This window comes from Malaclemys terrapin, chromosome 15 (genome assembly GCF_027887155.1).
Source record: "Malaclemys terrapin pileata isolate rMalTer1 chromosome 15, rMalTer1.hap1, whole genome shotgun sequence".
Taxonomy (NCBI): Eukaryota; Metazoa; Chordata; order Testudines; family Emydidae; genus Malaclemys; species Malaclemys terrapin.
Window position 1 is genome coordinate 6,802,330 of NC_071519.1, and position 27,542 is coordinate 6,829,871.

The following is a 27,542-nucleotide window of genomic DNA, read 5'->3' on the forward strand; positions in this document are numbered from 1 at the left end:
AGCAAAAGAGGGGAAATTACTTTTTATAGTGCTAACGAGGCCAGTTCAGTCATGGTGGATGTGACCCATTCCCAACAGTTGACAAAGAGAAAATTATTTTTTGTAGTGAACCTGCCACTCCCAGTCTTTATTCAGGCCTAAATTGATGGTGTCCAGTTTGCAAATTAATTCCAGTTCTGCAGCTTCTTGTTGAAGTCTGTTTTTGAAGTTTTTTTTGTTGAAGAATGGCCACTTTTAAGTCTGTTATTGAGTGTCCATGGAGATTGAAGTGCTCTCCTACTGGTTTTTGAATGTTACAATTCTCCATGTCTGATTTGTGTCCATTTATTCTTTTGCATAGAGACTGGTTTGTCCAATGTATATGGCAGAGGGGCATTGCTGGCACATGATGGCATATATCACATTGTTAGATGTGCAGATGAACGAGCCTCTGATGGTGTGGCTGATGTGGTTAGGTCCTATGATGGTGTCCCTTGAATAGAGGGAAATGTTAGTTTGTTCTCTCTTCCTGTTCAATCTAAGCTAACAGGAAGAGACTTTTTCTGCGTAAGATTGTTGAGGGGCAAGAGAGTGCATTTCATTTTGGGCTCGTCATATACACAAAAAAGCACACTTAAGGCAGCAAGATCAAGCACCCCCCACGGGGCTCGAACCTATGACCCTGAGATTAAGAGTCTCATACTTCACCAACTGAGCTAACCAGGCTGTATATAATGTCTTTTCAAAGGCACAGTCACAGTGTAGACAGTGCCCTAAGGCTACTTCTCTGCAAGTTGAGATTCCTTTTCTGACATTTGCCTTCTGTCTTTGTTCCTTTGCTCTCCAGCTAGCAAACAGGGGCTATTACAAGGCTCGTTAGAAGCTGATTTCTAGACCTGAGAGCTGGGGTTGATTTACCAGTTTGTTAGAGGAAACTAGCATGGGAGGGTGGAATTTAGTGTTCTCCCACCAGGGGGAGATGCTGTTTGACTCACATAGTGGGGAAGAGTCAAAAAAAGCTTCTCAGTTTTTAGAGATGGGACAGATAAGCCAGTCCCCCCCCAAGCCACACACACATTTTTGCAGCATATCAGACCCCCTGGGTAGAAGCTCCTCAAAGGAAATGTGGCCCCAGGAGTGTCAGAGAAGGGAAACACTGTTTGCTTTAAGAGGTGGGTGAGGGAAACCTGCTGGTCCTTAGTTCCCTCTAGCATCTGATTAAACCATTTGTGGGAAAGGATCCAGGGTAGCCGAGGAGGACAAGGAGAGGACAGAAGGGCTTGCAGCTGGTGTGCAATCCCCATGCTCCCGGTGGCCCGAGAGAAGCAGGGTTCAGCACTTTGTCGGCTTGTCCTTATCAACAAGGCAAAGAATGGCTTTTTTCTCTAAATATTTTAAAAAGGCGCTGAGTTGACCGGCAGATGTCATTTCATTTGTATTTACAATGGAATGATTCTCTCTAGGATAGACAGGAATGCTTCAGCTAGACTCTGATTCCACAGAAATACTAGAAGCAATAGTGTCTAAATAGTACCTGCCTTTTTTCGGAGAACAGCAATGTCCAAGTTTTCCATGGACATTATCGTTCCAGTGCCTCAGGCCCTATCCAACAATACAAGAAACCAAAATGCAGTGAAATACATGGAAAGTTTCTCACCATAGGATTCACTCACCAGGCCAGGAGGAAAGTTTTGCCAGAACACTTGGTTATAATATCCCTCCCTGACCTTAAATGGAAAGCAAGGAGATAACTTTCAGAGCACATAACCACAGCTTATGACTCTCACATTCTACATTGTCAATGTACTGCACCCTTCTCCCTCCACTTGCATATTGAACAGCCAAGCCTGCCTCCCCTCAAGCCATGCCAAGACTCTTCTGGATAAGGAGCTTGGAATTTACCCAACTAGGTGCTCTAAATGCACTGCTTTTGAAGATGTTTGAATTCCCTCCAACTTCTCTCATACAAATGCTAAGTAGTTGGTGTTGTAATGTTACAAGAGAGGTTGAAATTAGGCTATTTCTAAAGGTAGAAGACAATCATTGTGTCAGGAGGGGAATTTGAATGCATGCCTCCATATGGAGCCCAGAACAACAAATGACAGAAAGACACAACCTTGCATCTAACGCGTTAGATCACGCAGCCAGCCTGACGTGGTTAGTTCAGTGATTTACCAATCTTAGTTTTCTTTAACTTGTTATGAACTCTTCAGGGAGGCAGAGATGACACATCTCTTTCAACTTCTAGAGACCTTCTGCAGCACAGCTGATTTTTATATGTAGTCTCCCTGCTCACTTTTTAAGAGAATAAGAGATGGTTGCTACCATTCTGAGAAAGCAATGTTGAACCTCAAACTCCTGCATCGTGGGCCAGACGGCCAAGCAACCAGCACCCACAACTTCTACCACCTTTTGTTTTCAAAATAGCTCAGCCCTCAGTGTGTTCAGCCTTTCTGAAAACCTGGCCAAAATTTTTGTGGCCTAAACGGGAGCGGAGTTCTTCTGAAAATCTGGCTCTAGCGTGGGTGTGAGACCTTCTGAAAGTTCTGGCCTATGTGTCCGGAAGCTCTAAGAACCTTCAGAACTTTTATCCTGTGCTAGAACCTGATGAGAAAACCTTCCTTCTGTAAACTCAGCAGAGATTTTCTCATTCACTTGCAATCACAATGTTTCATCTTGATCCCAGGTTTAGGTACCAACAAAATGCATTTATTGTATTTTTACATGCAATGTGAAACAAACACCCCTAGTTGGGCAGAGGGATAGAAGTAGGTCTGCCACAAAAGCACATTGCCTTTCATCAGTAGCTACCTGAGTAAGGCTACGTCTTCACTACCTGCCTGAATCGGCAGGTAGAAATCGATCTCTCGGGGATCAAATTATCGTGTCTTGTCAGGATGCGACAATCGATCCCCGAATCGAAGCTTGTACTCCACCAGTGCAGGTAGGAGTAAGCGCCGTCGATGGGGGAGCCGTGGAGGTCGATTTGCCGCCGTCCTCACAGCGGGGTAAGTCGGATCGGATACGTCGAATTCAGCTACGCTATTCACGTAGCTGAATTTGCGTATCTTAAATCGACCCCCCCCCCGCGTAGTGAAGACGTAGCCTCAGGTAGTAACCAGTGGCCAACAGGTGAAAGGCCCATCATCTATGCTTAGAACACTTCAGCAGCTAGACCTCAGGAATGGAAGAGGCTAATGATCACTTTCTCCAGGATGGTTATTTCCAAAGACTGGTATATAGAGTGGGATGAAAGTTTTTTGGATGAATATTTTATTTGCTGAAATATTTTAGTTGACCCAAAATGATTTTTGATTTTGTTTCAACAAGAAAATTGGAAAAAATATTCATCTTCGGTCAACCTGAATGTCTATTATTATAATCTTGGTTAGGCTAATTTGCACATGTCTATTCATGTAAAAGAGCATGCAGCGTGGACTTTGGGGTGCACAGTGGAAACATGTCCACATTCTGCTATTAGTCAGTGGGAAGCTTTGGTTTTTATATGGTCTCCAAAGCCCTTCCCAACATCATGTAGAAAATGAAAGAATCAGGAAAAAACATGGATTTGTTTAAATTGTAAGTGAAGCAATGGCCCTCTGCCATGTACATTGGCCAAACCAGACAGTCTATGCAAAAGAATTAATGGACACAAATCTGACATCAGGAATCATAACATTCAAAAACCAGTAGGCGAACACTTTAACCTGTCTGGTCACTCAATGACAGACCTATGGGTGGCAATTTTGCAACAGAAAAGCTTCAAAAACAGACTCCAACGAGAAACTGCTGAGCTTGAATTGATATGCAAACTAGATACAATCAACTTAGGCTTGAATAGAGACTGGGAATAGCTGAGCCATACAAACATTGAATCTATCTCCCCCTGTAAGTATTCTCACATTTCTTATCACACTGTCTGTACGGGGCTATCTTGATTATCACTTCAAAAGTTTTTTTCTCTTACTTAATTGGCCTCTCAGAGTTGGTAAGACAACTCCCACCTGTTCGTGCTCCCACCTGTTCATGCTCTATGTGTATATATATCTCCTCAATATATGTTCCATTCTATGCATCGGAAGAAGTTGACTGTAGCCCATGAAAGCTTATGCTCAAATAAGTTTGTTAGTCTCTAAGGTGCCACAAGTACTCCTGTTCTTTTTGCGGATACAGACTAACATGGCTGCTACTCTGAAGAATAACTGTCAATTAACTTTGATATAAAGTCACTTTTCCCTGATGGGGAATTGAACCTAGGCTGTGGCAATAAAAGTGCCAAAGCCTAACCATTAGACCACCAGGGAGTTGATAATGTTTATTTTCTTCTCACTTATACTACACTTTCTTAGGCTACTTTCTGTCCAATTTCTGAAGCTGCTCTTTTGTCCATTCCCTGAGGGTCTAAGAGCAGAGAGTGCAGGAACTGCTGTGCTCGGGGTTACAATGTGAGCCCAACCCAAGGTACTAAAACAAACTCCAGCAGGATCACAGAGCAACACAAAGGAAAGCCATGAGGAACAATCCTCCTCTGTCTTAATTTACCCCATCATAACCCTCTCGGCAGCCTACCTGGATGCTTTTCCAGGAAGGAAGCTGAGTTGATAGGAGCTCTGGCATAGAGACCAAAGGAGGGGTGTTGCTCACCCTTGGTGTGAGCTGATTGCATTCTTACTCCATGTAATGGGGCTCTGAGCTTTGCCATCTTGTGAGTTCTGTGTCCTCAACAAGCAGCCAAAGTGCTGAACCCCCAGGACCCCTCTGCTGGGAGCATGGTGATTGCATAACAGCTACAAGCTCTTTTCCCCTCTCCTTGTCTTCCTCAGCTTCTCCAGACCTTCCCCACAAATGGTTATATCAGATGTTGGAGGGATCTAAGTACCTGCAGGTTTCCCTCACCCACCTCTTAAGGCAAACAGTGATTCCCTTCTCTGACATTCCTGGACCCGGGCTTCTTTTGAGTTTTTAACCAGGGGTCCTGAGTTCCTGTGAAAATGTGTGCGTGGTGTGCAGGGAACCATCTTCTCTACCCCATTTCTGGGAGCTGAGAAGCTTTTTCAGATTCTCCCCCACTAGATGAGTCTAACAACACCTCCACCGGTGGGAGAATCCAAATTCCACCCTCCCACACTGGTTACTCTGACCAGCTGATGGTGACAGCATGCTAAATCAACCCCAGATCTCTGGTCTAGAAAGCAGCATCTAACTAGGCTTGTAACAGCTCCGGTTTGCTCGCTGGACACATAACAAACCAGGAAAGAAGGCAAATGTCAGAAAAGGAACCTCAGCTTGCAAATAAATGCTCTCAGGGCTCCTTCTACATGGAGACTGGGCAGCTGAACAGACTCAAACCTGGCTAGCTCAGTTGGTAGCACATAACACTTCAAATCCCATGGTCTTGCATTAAAACCCCACATTGGATGGTAGTGACAGCCACTCTTCTGCTTATATTCACAGCCCAAAATGAAATAAACTCCCTGTCCTCTCTACCATCTTAGGTAGGTAATGGTTCTTCCTGTCTCTCTGAGCTTCAGTAAAACATGAAGAGAGAACAAACCAACATTTGCATCCTCTGTTGAGAGAGGATTTTCTCTTCTTCCATTCTACCCCAGGCAAGAGGGGGATAATAACCATTTAACAGATAATTCCAGAGATAAAAGTTTGGTCATTATAAATAGGATGATCCATTTAATCATATAGAAAGGTGGGTCAGGGAGGGACCCTGAGAGTCAGGAAAAGTATCCCTAGACCATCCCTGACAGGTGTTTGTATAACCCCTTCTTAAAATCCTCCAATGAAGGCAATTCTGCAACTTCCCACTGGGGCCTCTACCATGCAATCAACAACACTTGGCTTGTGATTAAGGGCCAGGCTGTGACTCAGAAAATTTGGACTCGGTTCCCAATCTGGCCCCATTATTCTCTGTGCAAACATGGACAAATTACATCACATCTTTGGAACTCAGTTTCCCCATCTGTAAAATGGGAACGGCTCTCCAACACTTTGTCTATTTCACCTGTGAGCTGTTGGCAGCAAGGACTCTCTCTCTCACTATGAGTTGTACAGGGTCTCTGCAGTGCCCAACACAACGGGGCCCCAATCTCGAAGCCCAATGAGGATACAAAAATCTCCCCATTTATTTATTTTAAAAAGTCCATTTTTAGCCTTCAAGTTCAGGCAGAAAACATGTCCCAAGAGTCTCAGAAAAACCAAGAAAGTAATAACATTACCCCCCAAAAGTAGCATTTTTAAACATCTTTTTTCTAAGCTGCCCTCTGGATTTTTGAGTCCAGACTCAGAGTTACTGTTCTCAGTCTAACTTTGGTATTCTTTGGAACTGTAATCAGTGACACTGAACTAAGAAGTGGAGTTGTACAACAATTTTCCTCGGGCCATTGGTCACCAGAGCTTCCTTTACTGGGGTAGAAACCAAGAACTGGGTGTGTACTCTTTCCACCCCAGTTCTTTCAAAATCCTTGGCTTTGGTTAGGGTAAATTTACAATTCTATGAAATAGAAACCTTTAAAAAACCACTCAAAATCTCAGCAGTATTAGTGAAGAATGGCTTCCCAAAACATACCCAGCTTGTCTTTAACTGGGTGGCACAGTTCCAGGCAAGGGACAGGATACAGGGCTGGATCAGAATCTTCGTTTGTTACCAGAGCTGGAGATTCTATTCAAAAATAATTATTTTTCTGCAGCTATTAAATTTCTAACACTGATTTTATACAAATTTTTAACACCTACAAAGGATAAATTTAACAAAAATCCCACTTCTATTTCCTAAACATCTGTGTCATGAAGGGCAGCATTCCCCATAACATAGGATTAGCTAGGAGAGATCTTTTGTAGGGCCTGGGCTACACATCATTTGCGAACCAAATACATGGGCATTTTGCCTAGTTCAAAATCACCTAATATGGAATTCTGTCCCCAGATCATCTGAGACAACATTGACTTCAACAATTGAACTACACTGTGATCATCTGAAGAAGTGAGGTTCTTACCCACGAAAGCTTATGCTCCCAGTACTTCTGTTAGTCTCAAAGGTGCCACAGGACCCTCTGTTGCTTTTTACAGATTCAGACTAACACGGCTACCCCTCTGATACTGTGATCATATGCACTTCCTTCAGTTAGTTGGGGTTCTGCTGTTGTTAACCATTTCTGAATGGAGATTTTAAATCACTGCTGTTTCTTTGTTAGCATGTCAAGTAAATTGGAGAGTTCTCTCCTGTTGACAGAACTGCACTTGAACTTTCTCTATGTCATAATAGAGGGATGGGGGGAAAAGCAAAACTGAAGTGAGAAATGACGACTTTAGCAAATGGCCATTTGTCTTAAGTCTCCAATAAATCTGAGCTACATCCTATCAAACTGAACTAATATCCAACTGGGTGACCAAACAGCCTTCAGAAAAGATAGAAACCCACATCACAGAGAGACAGAATACATGACAATGGAAGTGTCAAGTGAAATTCCAGAGCAGGTTACATCTGATTATTCAGAATCAGGATAAGAGATTCTCCCATCACATTATCCTCTGATCCATTCAAACCTGCTTCATTCAGCACTGTCTCAATAGTCAGTTATGTTATTTACAACATGTTTAGTATCCTAATGGAGGACAAAACAGCCACCTTGCCTGAAGTGGCTTTATCAATAGATGGAACCTGGGATTTAAACTCCAAATGATCACACTGTGTTTGGGATCGATTTGAATTCCCCTTCCAGGTCTTTGACAGTTTCATCTCCAGTCATAGCGACTCTGATGTAGGATTAAAGAAGTCAAAGCATCATCTCCAAGTGCAGACAATGGAGAAAGCTTCATCACATGACACTTTGAGAAGTGGATGGATAGAATGTGATGAAGATAAACTCTACATGGGTCAGACAAAAGGTAACAATTCTGCAGTGATGGGGAAGGAGGGAATCTCTGAGTCACCCCGTACTCTTCCAGTATCACAGAGGCTGAAATAACACTTTTTTCCTCCCTCTGCTCCTCTTCATTTACATATAATTTGAAAAGTTCCCAATATAACTGCTCTTTGGCACAACCCAGAGCAACGTGAGAACTGGCAATGATACAATCTGAATCATTGGTGATTCTAACAATAACTTGGCAATAGGAGGAATGGTATAAATGTGATGCTCCCTGTTTCCTGATAGGAAGGGCACACTAGAATTACTCACGAGACAATTGAATTGATAGACAGGACAAATGGGTCCACCTCAAAACAGGGCAAACTGCAAAAAGACAAAAATGGGCCACTCATCTGGACAAACTGAGGAATAATGGTGCAGCAAACAGTTCAAAAAGCTTTAAAAGTTACTATGTGGGAATCAGGAAAATTATTAAAGAGAAAAAGTATTGATAGCCATAGAGCAGGGGTCCCCACACGGTGCCTACGGGAGCCATAGTGCCCGCGTACTGGCCGGCAGACAAGCATCTGCCGAAATGCCGCCAACAAGCCATGTCATACAGAGGCATCGCTGCCGAAATGCCACCAATTTTCGACGGTATTTCGGCGGCGGCACCTCTGGATGACGCTGCTTGTCAGGGGTGACACCTATTGACATTGCCGCTTGTCGGCAGAATTTCGGCGGATGCTCGTCCGCCATCACAGCCCTCTGTGGCTCATTGTCTGGCACCTGCCAGATGAAAAAGGTTGGGGACTACTGCCCTAGAGGTTTTTATGGAGTTGATCTCCCTTGCAGATTCTCTGATGGCTAAGATGGGTTGAGTGCCAAGAGAAGGTTTTCCCACACTTACTGCATTCATAGGGCCTCTCCCCTGTGTGGATTCTCTGATGTTCAGAAAGGGCTGAGCTGCTAGTGAAGCTTTTCCTACACTCATTGCATTTGTAGGGCCTCTCTCCTGTGTGTATTCTCTGATGCCTGATAAGGTTCGAACTGCGATTGAAGCTTTTCCCACAATTACTGCATTCATAGGGCCTCTCCCCTGTGTGGATTCTCTGATGGTGAAAAAAGCCTGAACTGTGAGTGAAGTTTTTCCCACACTCACTGCATTCATAGGGTCTCTCCCCTGTGTGGATTCTCTGATGTTCAGAAAGGGCTGAGTTCTTAGCAAAGCATTTCCCACACTCACTGCATGCATAGGGCCGCTCTCCTGTGTGGATTCTCTGATGCCTAATAAGGTGCGAGCTGCAACTGAAGCTTTTCCCACACTCACTGCATTCAAAGGGCCTCTCACCTGTGGGGATTCTCTGATGCTTTATAAGGACTGAGGAGTCACATAAATTTTTTCCACCCTCAGTGCATGTATTTTTTCTCTTTCCCATGAGGATTTCCTGCTGTGTTGTGGTTTCCTTGAGGTCCTTCTGAGTTCCCCGACAGGAAATACATTTACCCACTTTCTCCCCTGGATGGTTTCCCAGCTCTCTTTCTGGACTGTGCTGAATCTCACAGGAGTTTTCCTGCTCATGATTCCTGGACACATTCCTTTTTGATCTATGCGATGATGCTCTGTGTTTATCCACTTGCTCAACGTTTTCCTTCTGAGAATTCTGCTCCTCTTTGTCACATACCATTGCATCACCTGCTGTGATAGAGACAGAAACCTCAAACAGGAATGGAAAGGGGAAGGCCAAACAAAACAAGTGCTGGATGGAGGTCAAAGAAAAATCAGGAACTGAACTCCCCCAAACTCTTCCCCACATGTAGTAGTAGGATTTTATGTTTGTATTTTATATAATTTAGAATGAAGGATAATAATGTAGCATGAATTAAATGTATTAGTGTATGATCTGATCATATCCTGCCAGCCACCCTTTCTGAATAACAGAAAGGAATGTCCTAATGGGCGAATGAGTAGAGATACATCAGCCAGAAGCTGTGTCTGGACTGATTTCAAGGCAGTAACAGACCTTCGAGGATAACCAATTTGTTGTAGGTTTAGCATTTTAAAATAAGTAAAAGAATGACATGATTGTTTTCTTTTGCATTGCAATTTGATGTTCCAGTTCAAAATGTTCTGTGTAAATTAATTCTGGTTTGTGTGTGAATAAGGAATGTACATGTTAAGAGGTAAGTGTGCAGGCCATCGCTGAACCAGATGTACAAGGGAGGAACTGGAGAAAGACATAAGGGTGCCAGGAGGCTGCAACACCCCTAGTGAAATATGAGAGGAGGGCAGACTGACGACTCTAAAGATGAGACAGGCACCTATCAGTGCGGACAAGATAGCTGTGATCAAAACCAACATGGGATAACTCCCTGAGGAACTTGATGAAAGATCAAGAAAAAGGATGAGAAGGGCAATTTAAGAAAACAAGCACTCGTCAAACAATTGATTAAAGCATGATGGTGCAAAACTCATTGGTCCCAATGAAGGAAAATCACTACATAAACAGGGTGCCTTGCCATGAAACTTTGAGTTCACCCTGCCAAGACTTCCGCAGAGCATTGTGTCATGACCAATGGAACCCAGCTCCTCCTACCCATGATCAACCTAGCTGGCCTCTAGGTTGATCCGGACTCTGGACTTGTAACTATAATATTGACTGGTGGGACAGTGTGTGTGTGTGGTGTGTGATTGAATGCATATGCTAATAAACCTTTAGATTTTAGATACTAAAGGATTGGCACCAGTGTGATTTTTGGGTAAGATCTAAGTTGTATATTGACCTGGGAGTGGCTGACCCTTTGGGATCAGAAGAAACTATTATTTAATGACACTGGTTGTAAAGAACCACTCATCTCTGAATCCAGTGTTTTTGGTGGTGTTATAAGAATCGGAATGCCAGAGAAAATTGCCTTTATGTTTTCTTGTTAGCTAATGTGGTGAAACAGGAGTTTACTTTTGTGGGTAGTTTGGTCTATCTTATAAAAGAATAACCACCGGTTTTGGGTTGTGTTTGCCCTATTTCTCAGCAGTTTGTCCTGAATTTGGCATCCTCAGTTGTGACTCACTAAGGCATGGTGACAGGGTGCAAGAGGGAGGGGGTTGGGTCATGGATTTACAGGGAGTTAGGTGACCAACCGTCATACATTCTCCCTTGGGACCGCCCTTTTTAGGGTATGTCTACAGTGCATCAGGGAGTTGGCCACCTTTCAGGCTAAGTCTCACGCTAGTGCATTAAAAATGGCTGTGGAGACATTGGAGCTCAGACCATCCAGCCACTCCCCCCCACACACACTCAACTCCTGGCTTTAGAACCCAAGCTACAGCCCAATCTACAGCACCAACACCATTATTTATAGTGAGTCAGCCTGGACTCTGGCTGGGAGGCAGCTTCCAGATGCAGTGCAGACATACCCGTAATGGGCAACAAGCTAGCTTTAGCTTTTTCCAAGGGTGACCCCCAGTTCCCCTTAGAATCATAGAGTTAAAAGGGACCACAAAGGTCATCTAGTCTAACCCCCTGCCAAGGTGCAGGATTTGCTGCAACTAAACCACCCAAGACAGATGGCTCCAGCTTCCTTTGAAAACCTCCTTTGAATAACCTTCCATCATTGCCCTAGGCGTCTGTTCCATTCTCCTACTTTTCTTCCAGTTAGGAAGTTTTTCCTGAGATTTAATCTAAATCTGCTGTGCTGTAGTTTGAACCCACTCCTTCTTGTCCTGCCCTCTGTGGCAAGAGAGAAGAACTGTTCTCCATCCTTTTTATGGCAGCCAGTAGTGAGGAAGACCAGCAGGGACCACAACCCGCCCTTTGGGCAACAGAGCCAGGAAAGCCACCTCCACCCCTCTGGAAGCTGAGGGGCGGGACAGGAAACAGAAGTACAAAAGGAGGGCTCTGCAGCTCAGTTGGGCTGGAGCTGCCGAGGGTGACAGACGCTTATCAGCCGCTGCCAGAGTGGGACACCGAAGACCTGCTGGGGTGCCCGCCAGAGGACTGGCCAAAGCTCCCAGGGTCACCAGCCAGTCGAGGTGCCAACCAGCTGATGGGGCTGCCACAGACCACCGACCCTGGGGAAACAGACGCCAGAGGTACCAAATCCAGGGAAACTAGACCATCGTCTGGCTGAGTGTTGGCCTGACACTAAGTAAGGGTGTTGTGGGCAGATACCCACTGATCCAGTGGCGGATTACACTGCCACTGTTTGGGCCCGGGGCTGGGACCCAGTGGAGTCAGTTGGGCCAGGGTCCCCCTACCTCCTGCCACCCCACCTTCGGCCAGGAGGTGTTGGTCAACCGTCCGCCGAGCTAGGACACTAGACTGTTTGGTGCTTGCCCCTGCCTGAGCCCTAGACTGTTTGGTGCTCACCCTGACCAAAGCCCCTAATTGTTTGCTGCCCCACCCTGCCTGAGGACCTAGGCTTGGAGACTTTACAGCTCTGCCCTGATTGCAGGCCAGAGCGCTGACTGTCGGTGCCCAGTCCTGCCTGAGGGCTGGGCACCATAGACTAACTATTGCTCAGCCTGGATCAAGTGGCCTGAGCTTTGAAGACTCCTAATTCCCCTTTAATTGATTGCAGTACTAAGAGCACGAAAGCGAGGAGGCATGGCCTCCCTCAGAGACAGACCAGGAAGGATGGCCACACACGCTTACACAGCCTTTTGGGTATTTGAAGATCGCTGTCATATCCCCCCCATTAACTCTTTTTTCCAAACTAAACACACCCAGTTCCATCAGCCTTTGCTCACTGGTTTGCGTTCCATCCCTTTGATCATCTTTGCCACTTGCCTCTGGATTCTTTCCAATTTCTCTACATCCTGTCTAGTCACAGGTGACCAAAGCTGGACCCAGGAGTCACCCTGAGGCCTAACCAGTGCTGAGTAGAGCAGTGCTATCACCACCTGTGATTTCCATGCTATGCTTCTCTTAATGCATTTGTTTCTTTTTGCATTACCATCACACTGTTGACTTCATGTTGAGGTTGTGATCCACCACAACTCCCAGATCCTTCTCAGCAGTGCTGCTGCCATGCCAGTTATCCCCCATTCCATATTTGTGCATTGGGTTTTTCTTCCCGAAGTGTAGCACCTTACCCTTGTCTTTGTTCAATTTCATTGTTGTCTATAGCCCAGTTCACCAATTTATCGTGATCCCTTTGAAGTTTTGCTCTATCCTCCAAAGTGTTGACACCCCCCCCAGCTTTGTGTCATCTGCAAATGTGATCAGTATGCTCTCTATTCTTATATCCGGGTCATTAATGAAGATGTTAAATACAGGGGAGTCGCATCCTATGCGGATTCAACTTACACGATTTTAACTATACGCACTTGGCAAAAAAATAAAAAAAAGAGAAAAACAACAATTTAAATACTGTACCTGTAGTGCGGGCAATTCCACCCACCATTACACTCAATGGTAATTTTGACTATATGCGATTTTTGCCTTTGGCGTGGACTTTAGAACCTAACCCCAGCATAAGATGCGACTCCACTGTAACACCGGACCCATAAGAGTTCCCTGTGAAACCCCATTTGAGAAATCTCTCCAATCTGACAACATTCCATTAATAGTTACTCTTTGCTTGAGGATGTGTAACCAATTATATATCCACTTAATGAGAGTTCCATTGAACCCACATTTCTCCAGCTTACTCATGGGACTGTGTCAAAAGCCTTTTTGATGTCCAGGTCTATTTTATCCACCAAACCAGTTACCCTATCAAAGAACAATATCAAGCTGGTTTGTCATGCTATTTCTTAGTAAATCCATGCTGGCTGCTCTTGATTACCCCTTCACCCTCCGGATATTCACATATTGAATGTTTTATACATTGCTCTAGTAGCTTACCTGGTATTGAGGTCAGGCTGACTACTCTATAGTTCCCCAGCGCCTCCTTTTTCCCCTTTGTAAAGATGGGCACTATGTTAACCCTTCTGCAATCTTCTGGGACCTCTCCTATCATTTGAGTTTGCAAATATTGCCAGAGTCTCTGAGATTCCATCAGCTAATTCTGGAGTGAACAGCAAGAAAGGAGGTGGGGAGCTCATTTGGGGGATTAAGAGCTCTGTTATCAACTTTTCAGCTGTTGAGCTTGAGTTGATGGCTAGCCATCCACAAGGAGGCATCAGAGGGAGGCTGAGATTTCAGTTTGGACAGAAGGAAACAGGACTGGAGTAGAGCGGTAGATCTGTGATTCAGCAGCATAGGGACAGTAGCTGAATTTGTGTTTGGGGGTAAGATTTCCCAGAGATAAAGTGCAAAGGAAGAGGAAGTGACCAAGGACTGAGCCCACAGAAAACCAGAGTGGGGATGAGGACGATCTTCCTAAGGACATGCTGAAGAAGTGGTTACAGAGGTAGGAGAGCTAGGAAGAAGACAAGATGTCAAGTCGACAACCATGTTCAGTGGTATTAAAGGTGGCTGACGGATCAAGAAGAATAAGGATGGAGTACTGGTTCTGAGCTTTGCTTAGGGAGAGGTCATTAGAGACTATGGCAAAAGCATTCTCAGTGGAGGGCCACAAATATCTGCCTCCCTGAAACCTTCCATTCCCACTGCCACCAGATCCTTCCTGCTCCTTAGAACAACCACTCCCCATCCCATTCCCACTATCTTCAGTCTTTTCCACTTCCAAGTATCCCAGATCTCCTACCCAATCCTCCCTCTCCAACAGCACCACTGCTGGAACCTCCACCCCCTTTTCTCCATTCCCAGGCTCCCACTCCCCCAAACCACCACACTCCCTGTTCCCAGGAGATTCTGTCTCTGATTCCTCAACTCCTCTTACTTCCATGGTACCCATCCCTCCCTGATTCCCTCTAGTCTTCCACATACCTATCCCTTTCCTCCCACTACTTCCATGGTACCCATCCCTCCCTGATTCCCTCTAGTCTTCCACATACCTATCCCTTTCCTCCCACTACACTCAGCCTTCCCTATCTTGTGGCACCCCACAAGCACTAGCTCCCCCATCATCTTCTCCCCTCCCATGCTCCCTGCTCTCCTTCCCTCTACCCCCCAAAGAACTCCTGAATAGGAACATCACACTGCTCTCACAGTCATTGGTTGGTAGGGTCAAGAGGACATGCTGCGGCCACTGCCTCTGAGCTACACTCATTCATCGGAGTCGGAGCCGTACCACTGTTAACTTTCAGACTATGTGTATTGTGTGTTTTGGTTGTATTCTGAAGGAGTTCTTCTTAGATGTTTCCCCCGATTCCAAAATTTCAGGGCTGAGAGCAATATTTTAAAATGTTTTAAAATCCACTTGCAGACTCTGGCCTCTTCTGAGCTGCAAAGTTTTGTCAGCAGAGCTCTGTTTGTTAGGGATGCGAAAAACCACATCCTTAATTGACAGAATTATGCTGGCAAAATCTCTCACGCAGAAAGCGTGATGAAAAAGTCTATTAAAAAAATGAGAAAATCAAATGCCCATAATCTACATAAATACTGAGTACAGGTTGCCCAGTTCTGCTGCATGCCTTTCCACTAGGTGGGTGGTGGCTAAACTTAAACCTCTGAAAACCAGAAAAGGAAGAGTTAATATACACACTATCCCTAAAATGCAACCTTAACTCTGTCCGTAGCCTGCAGCTGGCACTAGCCACTGGGAATGGCTCAGTAAGGCTGGTGCAAAGGTTAACAAACTAACAAAGGAAGTGGAGGTTTCTCCATTTCTTGAAGTCTTCAAGTCAGAGTGGATGCCTTTCTGGGGGAGGATTTAGTCGAAAACAAGGTATTCAGCTCAGTACAGCAGTAACTGGATGAAATTCTATGACCTGAGTTATACAGGAGGTCAGACTAGATGACCCAATAACTCTTTCTAGCCATAAAATCTATGATTCCACAATAGATATGAAGGACTAAGAACGTGCCATTGTTTGTGTTCTGTTCACAGGTGGGAATACCAGCATTTATCCACATGCCCTCCAGCTGTTTGCACTGGGTCAGCTGTAGCTGTAACTGGATGGTGAAGGGAGTAGTTGGAGCAGCTTGGCAGAGCTGTGACTATGATATGAAGGGAGATATATGTGAACCCTGAGGGACCTAGTCTGCCCCATTTCAATGCACTCAGTGGACTGTTGCTGAGACAGGGCAGAGCAGAGGTGGCATTGTGGGGGTGGGGTGAACCTTAACTCTTCATTCCCCCTTCTAAGAACGGAGGGGACAGGAATCCTTACCCAGCGAGGTCACATTCTCATAGTTCTCCTGTATGACATCTCTGCAGAGGGCTCTTTGACGGGGGTCCAGCAGAGCCCACTCATCCCTGGTGAAATACACAGCCACCTCCTCGAAGGTCACCGGCCCCTGAAAGAGGAAGTGCCCAACGCTCATTACCTGCTGCCCCACTCACAGCCCCACTATTAATGGAGGGAGAGGAGTCAATCAAATGGAAGCTCTGGCAGGCCCACAGTCAGCACAGTCCCACCCTCAGAGCAGCCAGCAAGCAAAACAGGAGGGGAGATAGAGATCCCCTAGTCCCCCCCCCCCGCCGCCTCCAGCAGACAGAGTGGGAAGGGTCTTCTCATTCATCACACACCTACAAGCCAGAGGCTGATATGGGGGGTTGGGGCCCTCAGCAGGTGCCAAGATTGGCTCCCCAGTAGGAATCCCAACACGCTTCCCATTGCCAGCAGGTAGGTAGGGGAGGGGTTATCTACTCTACGCCCCACTGGTGAGTAACCCTTCCACCGCTTCATATCTCATAGCAGCCTCTGGTGAGTAGGTTTATGTTCTTGCACTGGGAAGCTGATAGGTTTTCCCCACGCTGTCCAGGGTTCCCCAACCCCCAGTCCACAAATAGGGTAATTTCCTCCCCCAAACCCCATGGGTCTGTTCCCGGAATCCAGGACTTCAATTAAACAATTCCCAGCAAGTTTGTCACATGCCTTGTCCCCCCCTCCCTTTCTCCACCCTGGATATTTCCTGCCCCCCTCCCACCTCCAGACTAAACTCCCCCAAGGATCCCAGGCCCTCAGTATTTCCTGCCCCTCTCCCTCCAGCAGGAACCCACTAGCAACCTCACAATAATCCCTACCTGGACTGGCTCCACTACAGCCAGTTCCCTTCCCTGTCCTGTGGGAGGCTGGGACAATCTGGAGCCAAAGGTGGGTGTTACTCTGCCACCTGTCAGGGTGAGAAAGGTGACAGGGAAGATTTCAGAAGGGCCTTTAGTTCCTGTCACATCATGATCTTCCCCGGCCCTTTCCCTTCACAAGATGTTTCTGACTCGCATGCTGGGAAAACATTCCATCGCTTTATCACAGCGCAGACCCAACCCCTCCCACCAGCACTAAACCCACTGTGCTAGTTTTAAAACCCTGGGGGCAACACCCCCAACTGTGGGGCCAGGCAGAGGCAGGGACAGGACAAAGACTCCCTAGTGCTGGTGTGGTAAATTAAAATGAAGTTTGCTGGTGATAGTAAGATGGAAGCCATTGTCAATAGAGACAAATAGTGGAATATTAAGTGGGGCTTACTTTCATTTTATGTATTATGTTCCCCAGCCTCATACTTCAGGCCCACAACTCACAGGGGTCAGGAAGGGATTTTTTCCCTCCAATGTATTTTGAGAGGGTTTTTTAATCTCCTTCCTCTGAAGCTTCAGGAATGGCTGGAGAAGAAGACAAGATATCGGGCGGGGTGGACTAGGGCTGTGAGGTGACATCAATCACTCTCTCTCTCAGGGCTTGGCTGGCTGGTTCTTGCTGCCATGCTCAGGGTCTAACTAGGTGGGATGGGGAAGGAATATTCCCCACGCGAGTCAGGCTGTCAGTGACCTGGGGGGGGTTCATCTTCCTCTGCAGCGTGGCGTGCAGGGCACTCACTAGGATTACCGGGAAATATCTCACTTAATGATTTCCCTGCCACTGCAGGGGCCTGGAGCAGTGGTGCACCCCATTCCCTCCTATTCTCTGCCTAGGGCATGTAAAAGTCTAGTCTCCTGGGGGCTGCAAGACTTTGGTCTCACTCCAGCTGTTGGGTTTAGTGGGTGGGTTCTGGGTGGTGTTGGCAGCCAGTGCTAGACAGAAGTCAGACCAGATGATCCAGTGGTCCCTTCTGGCCTTAGACTTTGTGACTCTATGACTGGATATGGGCAGGTTTGGGAGCTTGTGACCTTCCCCCGACCCATGCACACACTTATTTCTCCTTCATTTTCTGTCTTCTCTTTTACCCTCTCCCCTCCCTCTGCCTGGGAGACTTAGTAACCAACAATCCCTAGGTTCCTTTGCTCTCCTGCGATTGCTGACAGCACTGAATGCCGGTTTGGATCCAAACTTTCTGCCTCGTCCCCATCTCTACTAACCACTGCAGGGGTTTCAGTCTCGCTGGCTGTGATACAGGCAATGAAAGGGTTACTGTGCACAGCTGCAAACTGCCTAATTTCACAGCTGAAACAAGTAAGCAAGTACCACTTATTGGAACATTCACTAAAAAAGTAAGAATAAAACATGTATCCGTGCTGAGTCTATATATAACTTGTATATTTCAAGAGGCTGACGGAGAATACTTGACCACAATGAACAGGGGAGTGCAGGAGTGGGAGAGTGAGATTTTCTTTGCTTTAGATCATAATAAAACACTCAACATTTCACAAGCTCCTGACTGCCGTTCCTGAGCCCCTGGGGGTCGCAAACCACCAGCTGAGAAACACCAGCCTAGATGATTATTTTGTATCATCATTGACTACACATGGGAAGAGAGTGCTACATTGTATCCGGACAAAGCATGAATGAGCCAAGTGCAATGGCATGTATGGACCAACCCTGGGAACTGTTAATTCCAATAACACCCACATTTTGAACTCTCTGCCTTACTTCACTGTAAAAAGAAGATGAAAGTTCATAAGATCTTATAATAATCTATAGCAGGGGTCAGCAACCTTTCAGAAGTGGTGTGCCGAGTCTTCATTTAAGACTCTAATTCACTCTAATTTAAGGTTTCGGGTGCCAGTAATACATTTTAATGTTTTTAGAAGGTCCCTTTCTATAAGTCTATAATATATAACTAAACTATTGTTGTATGTAAAGTAAATAAGGTTTTTATGTTTAAGAAGCTTCATTTAAAATTAAATTAAATTAAAATGCAGAGCCCCCCAGACTGGTGGCCAGGACCCGGGCAGTGTGAGTGCCAGTGAAAATCAACTCGTGTGTTGCCTTAGGTTGCCTACCCCTGATCTATAGCAACAAGTTGATGAAAAGTAGGTTAAATTAATTTCAGCCATGAATGCCATGCACAGGTGCAAGACCAACTATAGAAAATTAAATTAGTCCAAACAAAAGGGGGCTAATGTCGTTGAGGGCCAGTACTAAGATCTATACCTGGTGAACAAGAAAACGTGGGAACAAAGTTACCTATGCCAAATTTGGTCTTATGGACATGGATATAATTAGTAAACAAAATATTAAAAATAAATTGTGTCATCCAAGTTTACTTCTTTTTGGATTTTTTTTAAATGTTCCTCAACCCAAGTCAGAAGAAGTGAACTAAACTGAGAAGCTTTGTTTTGATTATGTTTTAACTTGTATGTCCTCTTTTTCCTCTGATGATCCATGATCCTTAATTTGCACTTTTTAAATTTTGAGCATAGTTATATCCTGTTCTTTTCTCTTAAAGGCTTTAAGGGCTTGTCAGTTAAAATATGTTCCAAAGAGACCCGCTGCATCTGCTCCAGTGACTTTCTTAAAGTCTCTAAGTGCTTGTAAGTTAAATTATTTTCTAAAAGGACCACTCAAAAGAGCAGGATTAGTAATGAAACTTACCCTGTTCCCCACAAGCCACTGCCTCTGTGCCTTTACTCTCCGGTGCAACGCCTTTCAATAATTCTAGCTCTGCTGAAGATGTTCCCCAGAAATTAATTATCCCAGGGATGAACAGGAATGTATTGGGGAAAAATTAAGATTCTATCTTAAATGTATAAAATCATTCCAAGAAATATACATTATTTTAAGGCATAAATTTAAGCATAAAAAAAGCTTAGAGCAAACATTTATTAGAAAAACTTATTCATACTTGAAGAACAAGTTATGCAAAAAGGAGATTGAATTGCTGTTTTAACAAAATTATCTTCTAATAGCTGTTTTATTAAAGTAAAGTGTAAAAATTAGCTACAACCCATCACAAGAGTGAAAAGTGCACTAAAATAATAAGTTACAAATGTAAATACAGTACCAATTTTAAAAAGGCACAACAAATACAAAAAGTCTATATTTTTTTAAAGCACAAAAAAGCTAAAAAACTCGAACTATACTAACAACTTTCAAATACATGTTTAAAGAAAGCTCAGCCTTTGTATTTTTTTTAAAGTATCAAGCAGACATTCAAAAACAGGAAAAGTTGTCAAAATCTTATCAGTTAAAAAAAAAAGCTTTAAAATCAGACTATGTAAGCTTAATTACTAAACACTATTAATATTACTGCAATTAAAAATGCCAAAATAAAATTACTAACATTAATTTAGTCAGTAAAAAATGCAATAAAAAAAGTTAAAGCAAAAAAAATGGACTACAAAAAAAACCTGCAAAAAACTTTAAATGCTTAAGTGACATTGATGAGCTAAAACATTTAAGAGACAAGTCAGTTGAAAATATAATGGTGCAAGAACAAAGTAACATCGCTTCACATTGTTCCACAGCTTCCAAGTGCTGAAGGCTGCAGGGGGGAGGGATAGCTCAGTGGTTTGAGCATTGGCCTGCTAAGGGTTGTGAGTTCAATCCTTGAGGGGGCCACTTAGGGATCTGGGGCAAAATCAGTACTTGGTCCTGCTAGTGAAGGCAGGGGGCTGGACTCGATGACCTTTCAAGGTCCCTTCCAGTTCTAGGAGATGGGATATCTCCATTTATAATAATAATAAAAAAAATAATCCCCTGCCCTTAACAGGGTTATTGTTCTGAAATCTCCCCATGACCCCTCAGAGACAGACACATACCTGTGTTGCTCCACAGCTCCAGTCGCAGCGTCTCTAGGGGAAATAGAGGATGGGAGAGGTGAGAATTCAGGCCCTTGCATTCAGGGGAGGTTCCCATTGGTTATGAATGTAACTGCTGTTAACTATGAGATGGTGACAGAGATCAGAGGCCGCTGTAGACAGAGCTAGCCCCCCAGGGCTACTCCATGGGGAAGGACGACTTGCTGAGCTGGGCTGTCAGATGGAGCCAAGGACCTGTGAGGTCACTAGAGTCCCCGACTCCTCTCTAGGGCAAGGGTCACTCTAACCAGAGGAGATGCCATCCCCAGACTCCAATTCACCTTTGAATCCCAGCAGCACCTCCTGCAGCATGGCACTTTTCAGAGAGAAATCGCTGAGTCTCTTCTCCAGCTCTGCAAACTCCAGCTCCGGCTTCTGAAACATCCTGTCCTCCCTGCTGGGGAAAGGAGGAGGGGTGAGAAATAGGCCTGATCCCCAATTTGTGAGCCCAGCAACCCCCAAACTTCAGGAAACCTGGAACTGAGCTTTGTGGCCTGAGATGGTCAATGTCATGGTGAGTCATCTTAGCCCTGTGCTACCCAGAAAGATGGGAAGTGGGGAGACACTAGAGCAAGGAATGGAGATATTGTTCAGGAGCTTTCTCAAGGACGCTCTGGTTCTGTGGGGTGCTGAGCCACCTCCCACACTGGTTTATTGCAGTAACAAGGGGCACCAGCACTGGGATTATGTGGAAAGGGAGGAGACACAGACCAAAGAGTGGGCAGGTCCTACATGCTGACAGTGGCCACAGACAGAGCCCAGGTCTTCAGGCAGGGAATGAACGTGGGCCCTTAAACGCCAAAACCCTTGAGCCCTTCAGCTGAAGCAGTAACCCTGGGGCATCCAGCTCATTTGGCAGAGAGGGCCATATTGCACCGTCCGTTATGGTCAGTGGGCCAGGACATCAGTTTAGGACTTTGTGCCCTGCTCCATTCACAGCAAACACCCACTGTTCTCGATGGGACACCCACATACAAAAAACAAGGGGAGAATCTGCCCTTCATATCAGAAATAAAATTTAATTCTTATTATTTTGCCAAGTCTTTGTCTGTCACACTCAGTGTCACTCAAGAGGAAAACAGCCCCCTTCCGGACACCCCTGTAGGGTCCCTGCTAGTTCTTCCCTATGTTTCCCTTCCTTTCACACCCTGCTTTCTCCATTTCTCTCTTGCTTCCTTGTCCTTGTGTCTCTCCTCTTCTTCCCTCCCTACAGCAACCCTCTATTCCCACCCTGCAAAGCTTTCACTCCCACCCTCTCCCTAATCCACCTGCTCAAGTGATCAGCCACAGAACGTTGAATGTTGACATCGAAGTGTCATCATTTCAGTTGACACTCTGATGACATTAACAGGGGACAGGAGAGTTCACGCTCTCAGAGTTACGGCTTCAGGCTGCTACCAGCCCCAGCAAGGCAACACTGTCTCTATTGACACTTGGAAGGGGCTGAGGGCCAGCAACTCACTTTAAAAAACGTGAAAGCTGAGATTCTGCAGCCTCTGAATACATGACGCGGCCACATCAGTCCAAGAGACAGGCCTGGTCTGTCCCATCAGCCCTGTGTCTAGCAGCCCTGCTGTGACCTCATTAGCGATCAGACAGTAAACGGCTCTTCTCCTACCCGAGTCAGCCACTAGGGGAGACAGAATCACATGCTTCAAGGGCAGGGGGCAGCTTCCTATTCAGTGCAGTTATCAAACCTAACGGCCCATGAGGGCAGGGCCGGCTCCAGGGTTTTGGCCGCCCCAATCAGCCAAAAAAAAAAAAAGCCACGATCGCGATCTGCAGCGGCAATTCGGTGGGAGGTCCTTCCCTCCGAGTGGGAGTGAGGGACCATCCGCCGAATTGCCACCGAATAGCTGGACGTGCCGCCCCCCTCCGGAGTGGCTGCCCCAAGCACCTGCTTGCCAGGTTGGTGCCTGGAGCCGGCCCTGCATGAGGGGGAGGGAAATGGAGCCCAGGACTTACCTGCCCCCAGTGCTCCCAGCACCCTAAAGAGGGAGAGAAAGAGGAGGCCATCAGTGGGAGTGTCCCTGGGTGGGGAGGCCTCATGCTCTGCAGGGGAGTCACCATTAATGCCTCAGGTAATAGGGGAATTTCAGGTTTGCATTCCCAGAGCAGCTACCACCTCCTACCCGGGACTTTCCCCTAACCAGCCCCAGCAATCCCTGCTGGCAGGTTGCCACTGTAGAAATCTTTCCCCAGGCACTTTACAGGCAGAAGATATTTCTCTGCATTGAGAATCAAATTCCCCCCAGTGCTGAGAGACCCAGAAGGCCCCTGGCTCCACTAAACCCATTAACCTGCAGTGAGAGGGGCCTTAGGCCTGGCTCGGGACCAGCATGGTGGGGGAGGAGATTTCACCCTCCAAGTGCAAATGCAGACAGACATTTCCAGGAGAGAAGGTCTTGGGGCTTCAGCATTCAGAACTCCCAGGACCCATCCCTGGCGCCGTTGCCAGACTCACTGTGTGACCTTGGCCAGGGCTGTGCCCCTCCCTCTGCCTCACTTTCCCCATTTGTCCCATAGAGATAATGCCCCTAACCCCACTTTGTAAAGTGCTTTGGGATCTAGGGCTCAGAAGCGCCTATAGAAACACTGCGTATGATCATTGCAATGACAGCCTGACCTGCAGGGGTTGGCTCAGCGGCTGCTGCCCCTTCTCTCCTCCCCTCTCACTGAGCAGGGAAATATCCCAGGACAGGCTGCAGATGCCCTCATCCCTTCTCTGGACAATGGCTCTCTCTAGCTCTTCCAGCCAGGACAGCAGCCGCTGCTCCTGCTCCTCCAGAAACCCTCGCAGCTCCTTCCACTCCCAGACGATCTTCTGCCTCTCGGCTTCCGTCTGTTTCTGCAACAGGGAGAGGGTGGCTCAGTAATTAGGGAGCATAGAACATAAGGACAGCCATACTGGGTCAGACCAAAGGTCCATCTAGCCCAGTATCCTGTCTTCTGACAGTGGCCAATGCCAGGTGACCCAGAGGGAATGAACAGAACAGGTAATTCATCCCCTGTCACCCATTCCCAGCTTCTGGCAAACAGAGGCTAGGGATACCATCCCTGCCCATCCTGGCTAAGAGCTACTGATGTACCTGTCCTCCATGCACTTCTCTAGTTCTTTTTTGACTTAATGTCTTGGCCTTCACAACATCCTCTGGCAAGGGGTTCCACAGGTTGACTGTGTGTTGTGTGAAGAACTACTTCCTTTTATTTGTTTTAATCCTGCTGCCTATTCATTTCACTGGGTGACACCTAGTTCTTGTGTTATGAGAAGGAGTAAATAACACTTCCTTAATTACTTTCGACACACAAATCATGATTTTATAGACTTCTACCATATTCCCCCTTAGTCGTCTCTTTTCCAAGCTGAACAGTCTCAGGCTTTGTCTACACTGGCACTTCTCTCCTGCCGACAAACAGCAGCTACACTGTGTGCCTGTTAGCAGCACGGCTGTAGTGGCACAGCCGTGTCGCTAAAAGCTGCGGAGTGTAGCCATAGCCTCAGTCTTATTAATCTCTCCTCATACGGAAGCTGTTCAGTACCCTTCATCATTTTTGTTGGCCTTCTCTGTACCTTTTCCAATTCCAATGTATTTTTTTGAGATGGGGCGAGCAGATCTGCATGCAGTATTCAAGATGTGGACGTACCAGGGATTTATATAGAGGGAATATGATATTTTCTGTTTTATTTTCTATCCCTTTCCTAATGATTCCCGATATTCTGTTCGCTTTTTGACCGCTGTTGCAGATTGAGTGGATGTTTCCAGAGACCTATCCACAATGACTCCAAGATCTCTTTCTTGAGTGTTAACTGCTAATTTAGACCCCATCATTTTATGTGTATTTGATACTATCTTTTCCAATGTGCATTACTTTGCATTTATCAACATTGAAATTCATCTGCTTGTTAACTGGGGAAAATGATAAATGTGCCTTGGGGCGGGTGGCAGAGTTATTTACCAGAACACAAGATCTCTTGCGGTGAGTGATGGAAAGTTCATTTATCCCAGGAAGGGAAGAGGGATCAGGGCAGGGGTGAGCTGTACATCACCAACAGGAGAGACTCTCTCCCCAAAACCTCATCAACTTGCACTGAGCGAAATCCTCCATATCTGCAGCCCACATTTCATCTCCTTCCCTCCCCATCCCCCCTAGGAGCTAGAAAAGATCCCTGGTCACTGTGAGATCCAAACAGCTTGTGGGCAGGGTCTCTGGGCTAACACACACTGACCCTCTCCTGCCCAGGAGCTTCCTGCATCCTAAGGGAATCATGTCACCCATGTGTCTGACCCTGCCTCTCCCTGGGCTCCAGTGCGGATGGCTCCCTGGCTGAGGCTGGCAGGGTGGGCTCTGCATTCACCATGTCATTCTTATGTCAGGCAAACCTGAGGGGCAGGGCAGGGGGCTCTGGGCACCTACCAGCAGCTTCTCACTTTGCCACTCCTCCTCGGCTTTGGCTGCTTCTCTCTCTTTTCCCAGAGGGGCCAGATGCTTTTGTGGTACCTTCTGGAAGATGGGGAGAGAGGATTAGAAACTGCTACAAATGGCCTCCCAGCTGTCAAATTTCAGGGCCCATCCTGCCCTGCAGACTCCAGTGCAGTAGGGTGACCAGATGTCCCGATTTTATAGGGACAGTCCCGATTTTTGGGTCTTTTTCTTATATAGGCTCCTATTACCCCCCACCCTTGTCCCGATTTTTCACATTTGCTCTCTGGTCACCCTACAGTGCAGAGTCGCTGGGACTCAGACTGAGAGAAGATGGTGAAACAGGGAGTAGCTTTTCCAGAGAAAACGCAGGACCCCAGGCTGCAGTGACAGGGTGCAGCCCAATCCCCAGCTCCCAGGGACCTCACCCACATCCCAAGCAGCCAACTTCAGACAGTCCCCCACTTTCCCCAGCTCCAACCCCCAAAGTTTCCGCAGGGCCAGATCTGAACATAGAGCCCCCCAAATATCCCCCCAATCCCCAGCTCTGAGACCCCCCTAAATCGACTCGCCCTAAACTCCCACCTCCAAGCAACTCCACCATCCCCAGCACCAGCCGCTCTTCCCACCCCACAGCCCGGCTCTGACAACCCCCGATCTCCCCCGTCCTCCCCCATTCCCTCGCTCCTGGGCTCCGAGCTCTGCAGCCGAGCTGGGCTCCTCCTGCTGCTCCCGGCGGGGACACTTGCCCCCCGCAGCCCCGGGCAGCCCCACTCCGGTCGCGGGGAGCTCGGGGACCCACCCGGGCAGGGGGCGAACCAGGCAGCCGGGCCCGGACCCTCCCGGCAGGAGCGTGTCCGCCCCCCGCGTGTCTCCGCCCCCGCCCCGGGCCCTGCCCGCTCCGCGCTGCCCCCGGACCTACCGCGCTGCCCTGCGGGCTGCAGGACTGGAGCAGCCTCAGCGCTGCGCTCCCGGCCCCGGCCATGGCCCCGCTGCAAAAACAAAGGTTTCCCGGGCTGAGCGGGGGCAGGAGGGGGCGGCTCTTACCCGGGCCTGGCCCTGCCCCGCCGGGCCACCTCGTAGGGGGTTTGTGACACTCGGGGAATCCTCCTCAGCCTGGAGGGGGGCAGGAGACTGGCTGGATCTTACCAGGAGAAAAGCAGGGGGAGGGGCTGGTTTTGCTGAATCATTAGACTAAGGAGACCCCGGCTGAGAATGCAGCGACCACATTTCAGTTCAGTGTTGGAGATGTGACACAACACATGTACAATCACCTTCCTCTAAAGCGTCTAAATCCCATGGGCACAACTCTCCAGTGCACAGCTTGTGAGCTGCACTGTGAATAGCTCCTGCAAAAAAACATCCACGCAGCGGACGCCTGCTGGGCCCATAACCCAGAAGTCGCTGGGTCAAAACCATCCTTTGCTAGGTTGGGTTTTATTACTTACAGCCCTGAAATAATTCAGCCTGCCTTTATTTCTTCCACATAGAAAACAGGAGCAAATTCTTTCCCTGTTTACCCTTCCACAGCAATTAAAGGAAGGAATAGAGCCACGGCAGCAGCCTATCCCACAGAGTCCCCTCCTGTAAGGAGAGAGATGTGCAATGACTAGGGCTCCATCTCAGGGTCGCCAGGTTTATATAACTTTTGGTGAGGTCCAGAACGGGTCCAAGTCCTGCCCCTCTACCGCATCTCTCTGCCTAAGGCTCTGGGAGGGAGTTTGGGTACATGAGGTGCAGGCTCTGGGCTGGGCAGGGGGTTGGGGTGTGGAGGGGCAGTGGCAGGCTCTCGGAGGGAGAGCATAAGCTTTCGTGGACTACAGCCCACGTCTTCGGATGCAACTGTAGTCCACGAAAGCTTATGCTCTAATAAATTTGTTAGTCTCTAAGGTGCCACAAGTACTCCTGTTCTTTTTGCAGATACAGACTAACATGGCTGCTACTCTGAAACCAGAGAGAAGTAGGGAAAGGGGAGGAGCACCAGTGAATGTATGCAACTATTCAGTGAGGCAGGGGCCTGGCAGGAAGGAAATACCTGTGCAAGCCCCCTTGGCAAAGAGGGGGATCTGTGATCACCTCTGCACTGGAGATACAGGCCAGGAATGGGGCAGTAAATGGAGCGGGGCAAATTTAGGAGTTGGGAACCCCTCTCCCCAGGTATTTCCCCTGCAGATCTTTTTCAGTGTCTCTCTCTCCTCTTTCCCTGTCTAACCCAGTGGTTCTCAATCTTTTGAATTGGTGACCCCTTGTACAAAGCAAACATCCGAGTGTGACCCCCATTGTCAATTCAAAACAATTTTTTTAATATTTAACATT

The 27,542-nt window shown here is 47.0% G+C and overlaps 1 protein-coding gene across 1 annotated transcript; it reads right to left on the minus strand.

Moving 5' to 3' along the window:
* Window positions 1–4,030: 4,030 nt before the first annotated feature.
* LOC128823016 (zinc finger protein 3-like) lies at window positions 4,031–26,226 on the minus strand. The gene is made up of 10 exons (XM_054005019.1): window positions 26,149–26,226; window positions 25,221–25,307; window positions 23,431–23,652; window positions 22,770–22,792; window positions 21,086–21,201; window positions 20,766–20,798; window positions 19,600–19,671; window positions 16,875–16,963; window positions 16,018–16,144; window positions 4,031–9,537 (listed from the first exon to the last, which is right to left on the minus strand). Exons 1-10 carry the CDS (start codon window positions 26,209–26,211, stop codon window positions 8,660–8,662), a joined length of 1,710 nt encoding a protein of 569 aa, XP_053860994.1. The 5' UTR covers window positions 26,212–26,226; the 3' UTR covers window positions 4,031–8,659.
* Window positions 26,227–27,542: the final 1,316 nt, after the last annotated feature.